The sequence below is a fragment of the Anabrus simplex genome, chromosome 6, assembly GCF_040414725.1.
Source record: "Anabrus simplex isolate iqAnaSimp1 chromosome 6, ASM4041472v1, whole genome shotgun sequence".
Lineage (NCBI taxonomy): Eukaryota > Metazoa > Arthropoda > Insecta > Orthoptera > Tettigoniidae > Anabrus > Anabrus simplex.
In genome coordinates this window covers 168,015,619-168,028,835 of record NC_090270.1, presented here as the reverse complement: position 1 = coordinate 168,028,835, position 13,217 = coordinate 168,015,619, and the positions used below count along the sequence as shown (strand labels likewise).

General features: G+C 40.4%; 1 protein-coding gene across 4 annotated transcripts in view; it reads right to left on the bottom strand.

The window, feature by feature from the left end:
* The window catches only part of LOC136875615 (uncharacterized), a 188,412-nt gene that overhangs the window by 90,334 nt on the left and 84,861 nt on the right, over positions 1–13,217 (bottom strand). For all 4 annotated transcript variants that reach the window (XR_011018419.1, XR_011018420.1, XM_068228086.1 and 1 more), the window contains exon 9: positions 3,637–3,695. Coding sequence is in view for 2 of the 4 variants with exons in the window: in XM_068228086.1 (XP_068084187.1) it covers positions 3,637–3,695 (59 nt within the window). In the remaining 2 variants the exon portion in view is untranslated. The remainder of the gene's footprint in view (positions 1–3,636; positions 3,696–13,217) is intronic.

Here is a 13,217-nt window from a genome sequence, read left to right as displayed (position 1 = left end):
CAGAGTTGAATTTCTTATTTTTCGTTGATGGCACAGTGTGACATACTTTCTTGAATTTTGGGGACTGTGACTTTCAGTCAATCAAGTTAAGTTTAATTTCAAGTTAGATAGGATCTTTGATTAATTTAAACAATTTCCCAAAAGATGCATTATTTGGAAAGTATACAATAAAATAAAAAAATAAAAATTTTTTTTAAAATGTTACTGTTTAAAGTTATAATTTTATTTCGACGCGTTTTACCCTAATTTCATTTCTGCTTATTCCTTTTTAAAGGTTAATTTTCACCAAGAGTGCCGTAAAATCACATCCATATTTACTGAAACCTAAAAGTGACGCTCTTGAGGAACCCATACCTTAAGTCCGGGCCGGATGGAATTTCGAAAGGAATAATATAAAGTTATCACTTTAGCGGTGTTGCGTACAATATTTTATTTCAAGCTAAGGTGAATTTGCATATTTTAAATAAAATATTTAACTATAAATCATTTTGGCACATTTTTGTTATGAAAGACATGAGGGGTATGTACATGGAGATATGTGGTAAAACATCAAAATGAATGTTTTTTGAAGCAGTGAAAAGTCACTCAGGTACCAGAGTCGTAAACATGGTCATTCGGTCCTGAATTAAGGTAATATGAACTTTATTATATACTGTGCTATATGCAAGATATTTTTGTCGGTAATGGGTTAACCTAGAGTCCTAGACCAATAGCTGGGAATGCAGAGACGACAGTTTTGGTGAAGAAGGGTACAGGACTGCAATCAGGTGGAAAAATACTTCAGCAAGGTTATGTCTGGTGTTCGTTGATTCACAATCTGACTATCCGTGTTTACATTATTGTGAAACGGAGTTACACCAATCAGGGATGATTTCTAATAAAACATTGCGGAAATTTATTTCACTATGGTAAAGTTTCATTTTACTTAAGGGGGCGATTACTTCATATTATGAAATAAATGCCATTTTATATTTCGATAGTGGATGCTATTAAGTTTTTCTGAAATCAGAAGTCTCTAGCATGAAAAGTGAGCATTTACCGTAAAAATAACATGTTGAAAGAACGTATAGAATGTGGTAGAAGAAATAAATACAAACTAAAATAAAATGTAACGAAAGACACCAGGATAGAACAGAACAGAGCTGAAGAATGAAAAGAAAGTACGTGGAGAAAACCATAGGATGATGTGAGACGGTGTGAGAGGTGGGGAGGGGGGCATAACCGGTGTAGACCTACACCTGTTATGAAAATAAGACATTAACACATAACACGTAGCTTGGAATGAAGCAACTATTTTTGATGATGAACGTAGGAATTTGGAAAACGCCGAAACGAAATAACAATAGTGAAGGGACAGGGAAGGGAATTGCCTACGTAAATCCTTAATGGCTGGCAACCAGGTATTACTTAATCGATAGTCAGTGTCCCTGTTGAAATTGTTAGGATTTTTACGTATTTCCACAGCTTCCCGTGTAATCCTGCCTGTAGTGTTTAGTGTGGGTAAAAGCTTGAACATCTTGGGACACGACATCATGACCTGACGATAGGGCGTGCTCAACTATTGCTGACTTGTCTGGCTGGTTGAAACCGATATTTCTTTGGTGTTCCTTGATGTGAGTCCCAATTGTGGCGTATTTGTCAATGTGGGGTGCTAATAAATATTATGTTCATACAAATGGCTAAAAGGACGAAAATATTGGCATAGATAATGATAGGATGGTCGACCCACAACATCAAAGATCGTCAAACGGTAATCATTAGGACACCATAACGCTAGAAGCAAGCAAATGTTATTTCACTGGTGGTGACTTGTCGGACCACGGAAAGGCATGCGCTTGATGCCTCGTTGGGTCAAACCTAATATATCAGACTTGTTATTCATCAATCAGCAGAGCCAGTGGACGCCACGGCGGGATAACCGAGAGGGCTGTCCGTGGTAAGTACAATGTTCAAAGAAAAAAAAGAGAAGGAAAAGGTAAAGAGTGAGAGAGAACGTACAACGAACCAAATGTAAGAAAAGTGAATTGATTTAAAACAAATTGTATTTAAACTTCAAATGACTAGAATAGGCAGTGTATAACAAACAAAGGATGGGAATTACAAACATTTAGCAAGGGCTCAGCCCGTTTGACAACCAAAATACAATCAATATGAATAATAATTAAGAATTCTTGGGAATAACGATTATGATTTTCAAGAAAAGCCCAAGACCAGAGTTCGACAGAAAAAAACCAGAATTAGCACCTATTTAAATTTACTACTACTTTTTTTTAAAAAAATCACATGGTTAAGAATTAAAGGGGGGGGGGGTACATTAGTATATCTGAAAATAATGATTTAAGGCCACCCTTACAATCTTCATTTGAAACCCAAAAGAGGGCAAGAGAATTAAAGCACTTCGGGAGGCAAAATTTTTACCACTCAATACCGGAAAAGAAAAAAGGGAAAGAAAAAGAAAACTGAGTGAGAAGGGAAGAAAAGAGGAAAAGGAGGGGGGAAATCCTTCCAGGCTGCTTAAACGCTATCACGATGGCAATGTAAGCGACCACTCGGGCCTGTAGAAAAAGTCCAGGATGTGGCAACACTTCTATCACTTGTCCAAGCACAGTTTATTTTGGTGTATGAGATAGATAAAGGTATCAGTCTGAAGGACTCAGTTAGAATGGAGACCATGAAGCCACCAAATAATTTAACATTCAAAGTTCAAATCTTGATATAAACCACGAAAGATATAAAAAGTTGTAACATTTTGCTCACCCAGTCTGTTGATAAACAATGCAGCTATTCACAAATTAAAAGTAGGTAAAACGTCGCAACGGGCCAGCCGCTAGCGAACAGTTCCGCTCTCTCCACTCGTGTTATTTTCCAACTCAATGTCTGACCGGGGAAACTAAGGAATAGCTTGCTTATATACGTGGTGAAGACATTCGAGAAGTTACTCGATGAAAAATACGTAGGTGTGACGTCACAACGAGGGAGCAGCAACAGTGCCGGAGAACAGGCCAGTCAGTGAACAGCTGGGCGAGCAAGCAGATGGACGGTAGAATGCGACAGAAGGCAGAAGGTAAGATGTAGTAGAGCGGTCGTAACACAATGGACCGGCATGTTTGGCCAATGTACACCTTGCCGCAAGTACACGGAATTTTGTACACCCCAGGGTGTAATAGTGGGGACAATTTGCCTTTGCTTTTACCTAAACTGTGAGCAGTTTCGTGACAGTGCCAAACAAGGTTTTTATATTTTTGCTTCCAAAGGACTTTGGAAATTCTGTCTATGGTATTGTGAATGTAAGGCAGGTAGGCAGTTCCCTTCACTTCTCTTTCCGTGAACTTTGTTTAGCTGTCCCTCAGAGCTCTAATGAATCTATATCGTTGTAACCATTACCCTTGAACGGGATTTTGAGTGTGTCCATCTTTTTCTGGATATTTGATGGCTGACAAATTAATATGGCGAGAATGCCCTGTTTTTGTGCTTGATGGTGGTGAGAATGTGCATGAGGGATTTGAGTGAGTAGGCTTAAAGTAGACGGTATGTCCTAAGGAGCCGTTCTGAACTAAATGGTGTTTGATGGCTTTATGGGTTGCTTATCAAGTATTTCATGGTTCTCTCATACAGCTAATAAGCAAATAAACTCACCCAATAAATCCTCGGCTGCAAACTGTCGCAATAATCGTGCAGTTTCAGGATCAACTTCACTGTAAACAAAGTAAGGTTTCGATCAACATCATAACAAAACAGTTCATTAATGAAACTTGCACAAACACAGAGCTGTCAAAATACCGTGACGTCTTGAATACACAGGATATATCTACACTTTCTAACGCAACCTGAGTGTACTATTATTTTACGGAAGAATCAGAGTCGATATTTGAATAATGTACCTCGTCCGATACAATGGTCTTTTATGATAAAACAGCTCTTTGTCTCAATTTTTTCGACTCTCTAATAGACCAACACACGCGGGTCATTATTGTACTCCACAGTTAGTTTCATAAATGACACTATATAATGTATTCCTTCATTTCATGATTTAAATCTGGACGTCAGAGGAAACTATAGTAAATGTAAAAACAACGATTTTGAGGTTTTTATCGTATGTGACTTGTTTTGGTCGTGTCTTTTTATGAGTACGCTATTGTATGTTTCGCAGGAATGAAGATAATCTAGATGATACTACTGTGTATGTGCAAGGAGAATTCAGGGCTGAACAATGGTAAATAATCATACAACATGATATGGGCTTTTAGGCTTATGCCAAGAAAACAAGGTGAAACTCTGTACGTTTCGCAGAGAAATTTGTTCCACGTTTTCAGAAGGCTTCCTCGTGAACAGCAGGGGCGGCCGTACCTTATGTGCTGAAGTGCTGCAGCATATTGCCTATTTGAAGAATAAATTACTTTTAAAATATTACCTACAATCGAATACAGAGCATTGAGAAAGACGCCAGCCAAGGAATAGGAAATTATTCAACTCCTCTCACAACCAGGTAACTAGTTGTGCGCTCCGCGCCGGGTGGCTGTGCTGGGCTGTGCGATCACAGCTCAGCGAGAATTTCTAACCTTTCAGCCAGAAACCAGGAACTCTGCCTTTTGCGCATGCGTATACAACTTTTCCGATAGGCTGTGGAAACAACAGCCAAGACCTCCAAGACATTACTTCACAGCGATTCTTCGTTCGACCACAGAGAGGCAGCACTTGCATAACGACCGATATGAGAATGCGGCAGGTGGCACCCTCTTGGTTCGGCGGTAGTATTTACGAGGGGATCACTCAAAGCAAACGGGAAAACAAAATACTGTAGAGCTGTTTCCACCAGGTCTTTTAATACCAAAGAGGATAGAATACTCCCAACTTGCCTATTCCATAGCCACCTTTGTAAATGGATGAACTATAAACATTGTACTAAGTTGTCAAAATAAGGACATGATATTGGGATTTGCTTTAATAAAAATGTCTAGTTTTTAAATGTCGCTATAAAAACATAACATGCTATTTTGCATTAAGACGTTGCTGGTTTTATTTCAATGATTTTGGTAACATTGGGAAGTTCTGTTTTCGCGCGCTTACACCAAGTGTTTGAGTTCGTCAATATTTTGCCGTGGAGAGCCTCTTGAAAATAAGTAATATTAAAGTAATATTAGAGTCTTTGTTGAAAACCGCATACCGGTATGTTTCTCAATATTTCATTATTTTTGGAGGGGGGATGGGTTACATCACACAACTTATTTTCTGCACCAGCCGCCACTGGTGAACAGTCGAGATTTTCTTCTGAAGACGCGTAGCAAAGTTCTCTGCGAAACGTAAAGAGGTTCCCCTTGTTTTCTTGACACGGCATAAGCCCAAAAGCTCAGTTATGTCTACAAGTACGGGCCGTGAAAGCATCAATGGCAACATTTTTTGCTATTTGCTTTACGTCGCACCGACACAGATAGGTCTTATGGCGACGATGGGACAGGGAAGGGCTAGGAATGGGAAGGAAGCGGCCGTGGCATTAATTAAGGTTCAGCCCCAGCATTTGCCTGGTGTGAAAATGGGAAACCACGGAAAACCATCTTCAGGGTTGCCGGCAGTGGGATTCGAACCCACTATCTCCCGATTACTGGATACTGGCCGCACTTAAGCGACTGCAGCTATCGAGCTCGGTCAATGGCACCAAATCAGCAGTTCAACCTCATGCAGTCCGCCGCACTCCTTACCATGTTGGCTCTTACAATAGTTTACCACGGTCAGAACTGTCGATTCGATCTGCCTGAAAGATAACAAAACATGCGCTTCAGCAGCTTCTATCTTCTCTCCTGTAAAGTTAGTGAAACGCCGCTTACGGTAGTTAACCTCTTAATGTCTAGAAATGAAACATACCAATGTAATTACCAATATATGTCATTATATTTACTAAGTGTATTTACTATACACACCATATGAGAGTACAACACGGAGTTCATTTTAGTAGGGTATAAAAGCCGGTCCTGGCGTAAGGCCTAATCCATAAGATGGCGGCCTTCCGGAGTATCCAACGAACCTCATGGCATGCCCAGGGGATACGGTAATTTCTTTCCTTACCCTTTTTTGTGATAGGAGTTGTCCATTATTATTATTATTATTATTATTATTATTATTATTATTATTATTATTATTATTATTATTGAGATTTGATTATTCTATTTATTGTTGTGAACGTGGTGGCTTACGATTAGGAGTGGAATGGTGAGAGGGTAAGCATTGTAATCTGGTTGGATCTTGGGGCCTTCAGGAGGTCCCCACGGGAAGGGCCGGTCGAGTCATCATTGGGTTGGCGGCCTTCCTCTCACCAGGGGTTATTATGTGGTGTTTGTTCTGTTTGTGTTTGTTTATATGGTGGAGTGTGGTGGCTTAGGTTGGATTATTTTATTGTGAACATGTATTTGGGGCTGAACGCCTGTTTTGTTCATGAATGTCATAAGATGGCGGCCGCGTGTAACTGCCTCTGATACTTTGAGGCAATACCCGTTTCGCTTGCTTTCTCCTAGGACCTAAAAGTATGTAGCGTATTTTGCACTGGATGAGACTGGATGGTTGATGACGAACTGTCCAACTGAGGTGGTAAATGCGTGCTTGGCTCACGCGGAAGGACGTGGGTTCAATTCCTCGTCAGGAAGTCGATAATTTTAGAAACGGTATATCCACTTCCGGAGAGGTACGTGGCCCTGACGTTCACCTAGCCCACGCCAGAAATGAGTACCAGGTTAATTCCTAGGGCATAATCGGCCGGACACAGAGCTGACCATTCTATCTCACTCGGGACACTCTTGACCTCGAACGCTTTGAACCGCACGAAAACCATGCTTAGAATATAGATCGCTCATCCCAAGAAAACAGCGGACTGTGACTTTTCCATGCAAAACTCAGCAATTAGCGCCGTTAGAATTGTCGCATGCTGTATCTGCACTGAAAAGTATAGTTGCAGTACGATACGAGTGCGTCTCTTGGAGTGTTCGCTTGCAGGTTACATTGTAAACTGTGTACATTGGTATCACGAGGGGAGCTTGAAGCAACATGACCATGAAACATTCATATGGGGGCAAGCAAAAGTGGAAAAATTATGAAATATCGTTGTATGAAACGTTTTCCAACTTCAGTCCTTGTAAATGAAAAGATCCTATTGCTGTGTGATTCCTGATCAGGTCATATAGTACCTTTTAAGAGCTGTGTCCTTCAGAGGGTTCTTAGGGTCTCGGGTTCGTTTCCCGGCCTGGTCGGATAATTTAACCCTAAATGTTTAATTCCTTTGGCTCGGGGACTGGGTGTTTGTAATGTCTCCAGCATCCCTGCACGTGATGCTACCTAGCAACAGCACGTTGAGAGCTGTACAGGCCGTGGACCGTGTGTTGTGACTATTCATTCTATACTTCTCACCACAGCTCATTTAACATTGCGTCACACATTTTATTGAAAGACAAATTGTTGACGATTTGATTTTCCCAAGGATAAATTTAATACAATTTTCTTTGTTATTTTAATGGCTCTCCAGAATATCACGATTTTCACGTAGTAAAGGACGCGTTGCAGAGCATTCACCACGTTTCGACACACTCAAGTACACGGAGGTTATCGTTTACATACAATAAATAATAACAATACACTGATTACTATTGTTTTAACGGATGTATGTCCTGTCGACGGCCGACTTCATGCGTCGCTCTAGCTAGGGGAGCGCAGCGAGGGATCCAGTCGGCCGTGGTCCTGTCTTTTCTGCTGCCGTTTATCACCGCTAGATGACATTACTGCTGCTGTTGTACAAAACCTAACCCATCATTGACTAGCACAATAGCCAGTTTATAATAAACCGAACCAGTATGGACGTCAACGAATCAGGCTGATACTTTTTTGAATGTCTTTGTGGGGGGGGGGGAGTATATATGATTGTCCCTAGCATAAGGACGCTCATGATCCTCGCTTCAACAACATAACAACGGATACGACAACCAGTATTTCATAAATTCTATCAGTGGAGGAATTTGTTGTTAGCACACCTGGCTTTATTTCGGATTAAAAATACCGTTGTCTTGTACATTTCAGGTATAACATGTATAATCTTTTTTAATTGTTTAGCAGGAATAACACATGGAATGATCTATAGACATATTTCGGAACTACTCTCTAGTCTAGATTAAAGACAATGAATGGATAGGATTTTACTACAGCTTTCAGAGACTCTTCTGAAAACTGACTATCATATTCGGAAAATTTTTCACAGTGAAACAAAGTTGCAGCTACAAGGTGTCCCGTGAAGTTGTACCTGTCATTGACTTCCCTTAGAATAACATCACACACTTCAAATATCTCCCTTTTCACACACTGCTCTTCAGTTCTTCTTCTCTTTTCTGGATGTTCCTGCGGCTTCTCATTTACCACGCTGTTTCTAACTTTTTGTATTTCTCTAATGCCTTTAGCTCAGCCAGAACAAGAGGTGGATCACACTTCTGCAGTTGATTAAACAAAATGTCTACATGAGACATTATCTTGTAAAAGAAAGGAAGCCAGTATTTAAAATCGCCATCTTTCAAAGGCCCTATAAATATCCAGAAGCTTGAAAAAGACAGTGTGTTATTGTTACTAATCCGCCACCTCCTTTCAATAACTTTCATGCATCCAATAAGGTCTTACCTCTGTTAAAAATGGTATTGACAATCCTGGAATGAAAATTCCACCGTGTCGGAACCGAACGTGGCAAGCGATTCTGCACCAAGAATGGTAGTTCTTTGAGGATAATTCGAGAAAAAGGTACATAGTCCTTGAAGGTTTGCAAAACATATCCGCACATTTCTGTCTATTGATGCTGCATTGGATATAATCAAATTAAGTTGATGAGCATGTCAATGTATGTAATAAGCAGCAAAATATTCTTTGACAATGACCTCGGACACCACCTTTTGTGCATCCCAGGACAGATGCACCATGTCTATGTTATAAGTTTATTTGGGCATCCTTGGAGATGAGAATCAAGTTCAGATATTATGGCCGCAGACAATGATTCAGAATCATGACCAATAGGTCGAATGAAATCTTTCTATAGGTTTATTATTTACTAGGTACCTATAGATAATAACCATCTGAAGTATTGACGCAACGCCGCTAGTTTCATCAGCTATGACGGCCATAAACTCTGGATCTTTAATTTCTTTGGTTATTTCCTCTTGGCACACCTCTAACATACACTGAAGAAATTCATTCTGAATAGGTTTAGAGGTGCCCTTAGAAACCGTCGCCTTTTCTAAGTGGCTTCTCTAAACACTATGAAGCTTAGCACTGAAATTAATCAAGCAACGAAAAACACCAGGATTCTGTGATGTGCCTGATTCATCATGACCCCTCAACGCTAACTCAAATGGGCTATAAAATCTTACACAATTTATTACAATATGTAGGACATACCTGTTCTGCTTAACCCTGTCATTATGTAGCTGGATGTTCCTTCTATACGCAGAGTCCATCTGTGCAGCTATATTTACATTTCCACACATGGCTAAACTTATGGACTTCATATGAGATGAAGATTCGTGTTTTTAACACGATCATGAAGATGTTGTATGTCCCTCATGCCTTGCTTTACCCATGAATCTTCCCCTCCGAAAAGTATCCATGGGAAACAGTATAGGCTAAATCCATATCTGTGTATCCCTCTTTCATAACTTTCATCAGCATTTACCCTTCCCTCATTCACCACTTTTATTTTTTCCTCCACAAGCTTTTTACAATTGTCAATGATTTCGATAGTTTCCCTGGCCTTCTCCATTCCCTGTTCATTAATTTGACAAGAGTATAATATTCAGATTCTCTTTCCATCTTATTTATCTCTTCCGCTTCCAAGTATTTAACCCGTAATGCTCTTATAAATTTCACACTGTCTCTAGAAATGTGCAATTCCTAACTCCTCACACAATAAACATGTATTTGCCACTTCTGTTAGAGCCTTATTTTTATAAACTCCCATCAGCCACCATATCAATCCCTTGCATTCTCTTTTGGTTAATTTATCATGTATTATTTTCATACCTGGATATATATTCATGAATTCCTCCAGACTAGGGACAACGTTTCCAATAATCACTGGCATTTTTGCAACGGTATTCTGTGGAGGGCAACGAATTTTTGAGGCTAATCATCACCGGGGATTAAACGTGGGTCCACCACTTCATCCCCGAACACAAAGAGAACATCGATGGAATGGGTGCACACCACATCACCACCACAAAAGAAGGCCAAGATCCAACCTCAGCAGGAAAGGTAATGGCGACAGTGTTCTTTGACATGGAGGATGTGGTGCACGTAACCCCCTGTGAGTGGGGGCGGTAGAATAACACCCACGGTATCCTCTGCCTGTCATTAGATGCGACTGAAAGCTGCCCTAGGGGCTCTGAACGTAGGAGCGGGGTTGGCAACCATGGGGCCCTTAGCTGAGTCCAGGCATTGCTTCCACTTACTTGTGCCAGGCTCCTCAATTTCATTTATCCTATCCGACCTTCCTTGGCCAATTCTTTTCTTTTCCGACCCCGACGCTATAAGTTTTGCGACGGCTACGGAGTCCTTCATTTTCACACCCTTCATGGCCCTTGTCTTCCTTTGGCCGATACCTTCATTTTTCGAAGTGTCGGATCCCTTCCATTTTTCTTTTTTTTTTTTTTTTTTTTTTTTTTTGCTCGTGGCTTTACGTCGCACCGACACAGATAGGTGTTATGGCGACGATGGGATAGGAAAGGCGTAGGAGTTGGAAGGAAGTGGCCGTGACCTTAATTTGGCACAGCATTTGGCTGGTGTGAAAATGGGAAAACATGGAAAACCATCTTCAAGGCTGCCGACCGTGGGATTCGAACCCACTATCTCCCGGATGCAAGCTCACAGCCGCGCGCCCCTAACCACACGGCCAACTCGCCCGGTTCCATTTTTCTCTCCGATTAGTATTATATAGAGGATGGTTGTCTAGTTGCACTTGTTCTTAAAACAGTAACCACCATCACCTGTGGTGCACGTAGAATTTATGCCGAAAGGCATGACAATCAACTCGGCTTCGTATTGTCAAATGTTGAACCGGTTGCGTAAGACAGTTAAAAAAAGTGGCGGAGCAAATTGAGCGCCGGTGTGATTTTGTTGCACGATAACGCAACACCTCACACGGCCCGCCAAACGTCCGAACTGCTGCAGCGATTTAAGTGGGAGGTATGGCAACATCCTCCATACAGTCCAGACTTAACACTACGCGGTTATCATTTGTTCGGTAAGCTAAAAAACATATTTCGTTTGACTACGATTCCGAAACGATGAGGAGATGAAAGTAGCTGTCTCCAGGTGGTTATATACCGCTGTAGGTGATTTCTGCGCATTCAGAATCGAAAAGTTGATTGGCCGTTTCGAGAAATTTTTACGGTCTCTTGGGGACTGTGTGAAAAAGTGAACCTACATTGTATGTTGTCACAGCCGTGTTGCCTATGTGCAGGTGGTTTCATAAATGTCCATAACTTGGAAGTGTAACTTACTTTTTGATTCGCCCTCGTATATAATTTAATCACCATAATATCCCTGCCAAATATTAATTTTTTGTCAGTATTTCTTCTGGGATTTGCTTTCTAATTTTCCCTTACTGAGGTACTGACTTCAGTTATTTTATATAACGGACGAGCACATAAACCTGTCTTCGACAGTCAAAATGATCATCTATACCGTAATTGGAAATTCTAAATGGACTATTAATACGACCTATAATATGAATTAAAGTTATACTTTCCAGGTTTTATACGGCATTCGAATGGAATCAAAACAGGTATTATAGTATTTCCTTTCAAACCATATTGAGTGCTGTTCTAGCTCGGAATTGTACGTTGACTTTTATGGGTCTGCGTACTCTTGAGAAAGCTATATTCAACTGTCCAAAGCGAATCACCATCAACAGCGTCATACGCCCTCGCTCCATACGAGCACTGCGGAGAGGTTTGGATTTTAATCCAGGCTTTTGGCACGCATTCTAGTGATTAGAAATTGTTCAACACCACCTCCAATATTTTCAACGAACGGGACTCGAACCGGTTATTGTCATTTTTAAAAATTTGTTTTTACATCGCACCGACATAGACAGGTCTTAGGGCGACAATGGGATAGGAATGGACTAGGAGTGGGAAGAAAGCGGCCATGGCCTTAATTAAGGTACAGCCCCAAACATGGAAAACCATCTTCAGGGCTGCCGACAGTGGGGTTCGAACTCACCATCTCCCGGATGGAAGCTCACAGCTGCGCGCCCCTGACCGAACGGCCACTCGCCCGATCGAACCGGCTAACCATGATCTCAGACCGTATAGACTTGTCGCATTAACGACCACAGACAGGTGGACTGCTCTATCTCGTGCTTATTGCTAGAGATAAACCCCAGAATGAAAAAAAAAAAAAAACGATTAATTCATTTCACTGAAATATAGTATTTTTCACTGAAGGGTGATGCAAGTGTAATGGGCTAGTATAACTTGGAAAAAATTCCTAAATCCGTGGGTAAATAGTAGACATATCGAGCTCGATTAGTAGGTGTTATTATTATTATTATTATTATTATTATTATTATTATTATTATTATTATTATTATTATTATTATTATTATTATTATTAACTTAGTTATGTACGGGTAGTATTTGCGTGTTGTATGATCTGTCTTGTGTAACAAAGAATGTGAGGTTATGTCATGGTACCTCTGCTGTATATATATTAATAAGACTTAATTGAATATAAGAACACGTAATTAATAGTGTATCATTTATTATTACTTGTAAATATGATGTATAAATCCAATGGAATGTTGTGCAACACAGGGTAATAGTCCAGAACAACGTATCGTTATCACTAGAGAGTTACAGAACGTTCGATCCATTTGTAAATAGGTTATCGGAGGCTCTAGAAATTACGAGAAAACATGTTGTGTCATACTTTTCTAGAAGTCTGGCCAGGCAATGTATATAAAGAGACAGCCTTGAGGAGTTGGAGTTAGAGTTGTTAGCGAGAGTCGCTGGTGAAAGTCGAGTATGTTAACTGTTGTGATTTAGTTGTGTTGTTGGTAAGCGGTTGACATGCTAATGGAGCAGTCTTCTTCTTCTTCTTCTTCTTCTTCTTCTTCTTCTTCGCAGCGGTGTTTTGTTCAAGATAACAGTTTATTAATGTGTGTGTATAAAGTGTATATAATTAGTAAATAAAACAGTGTACAC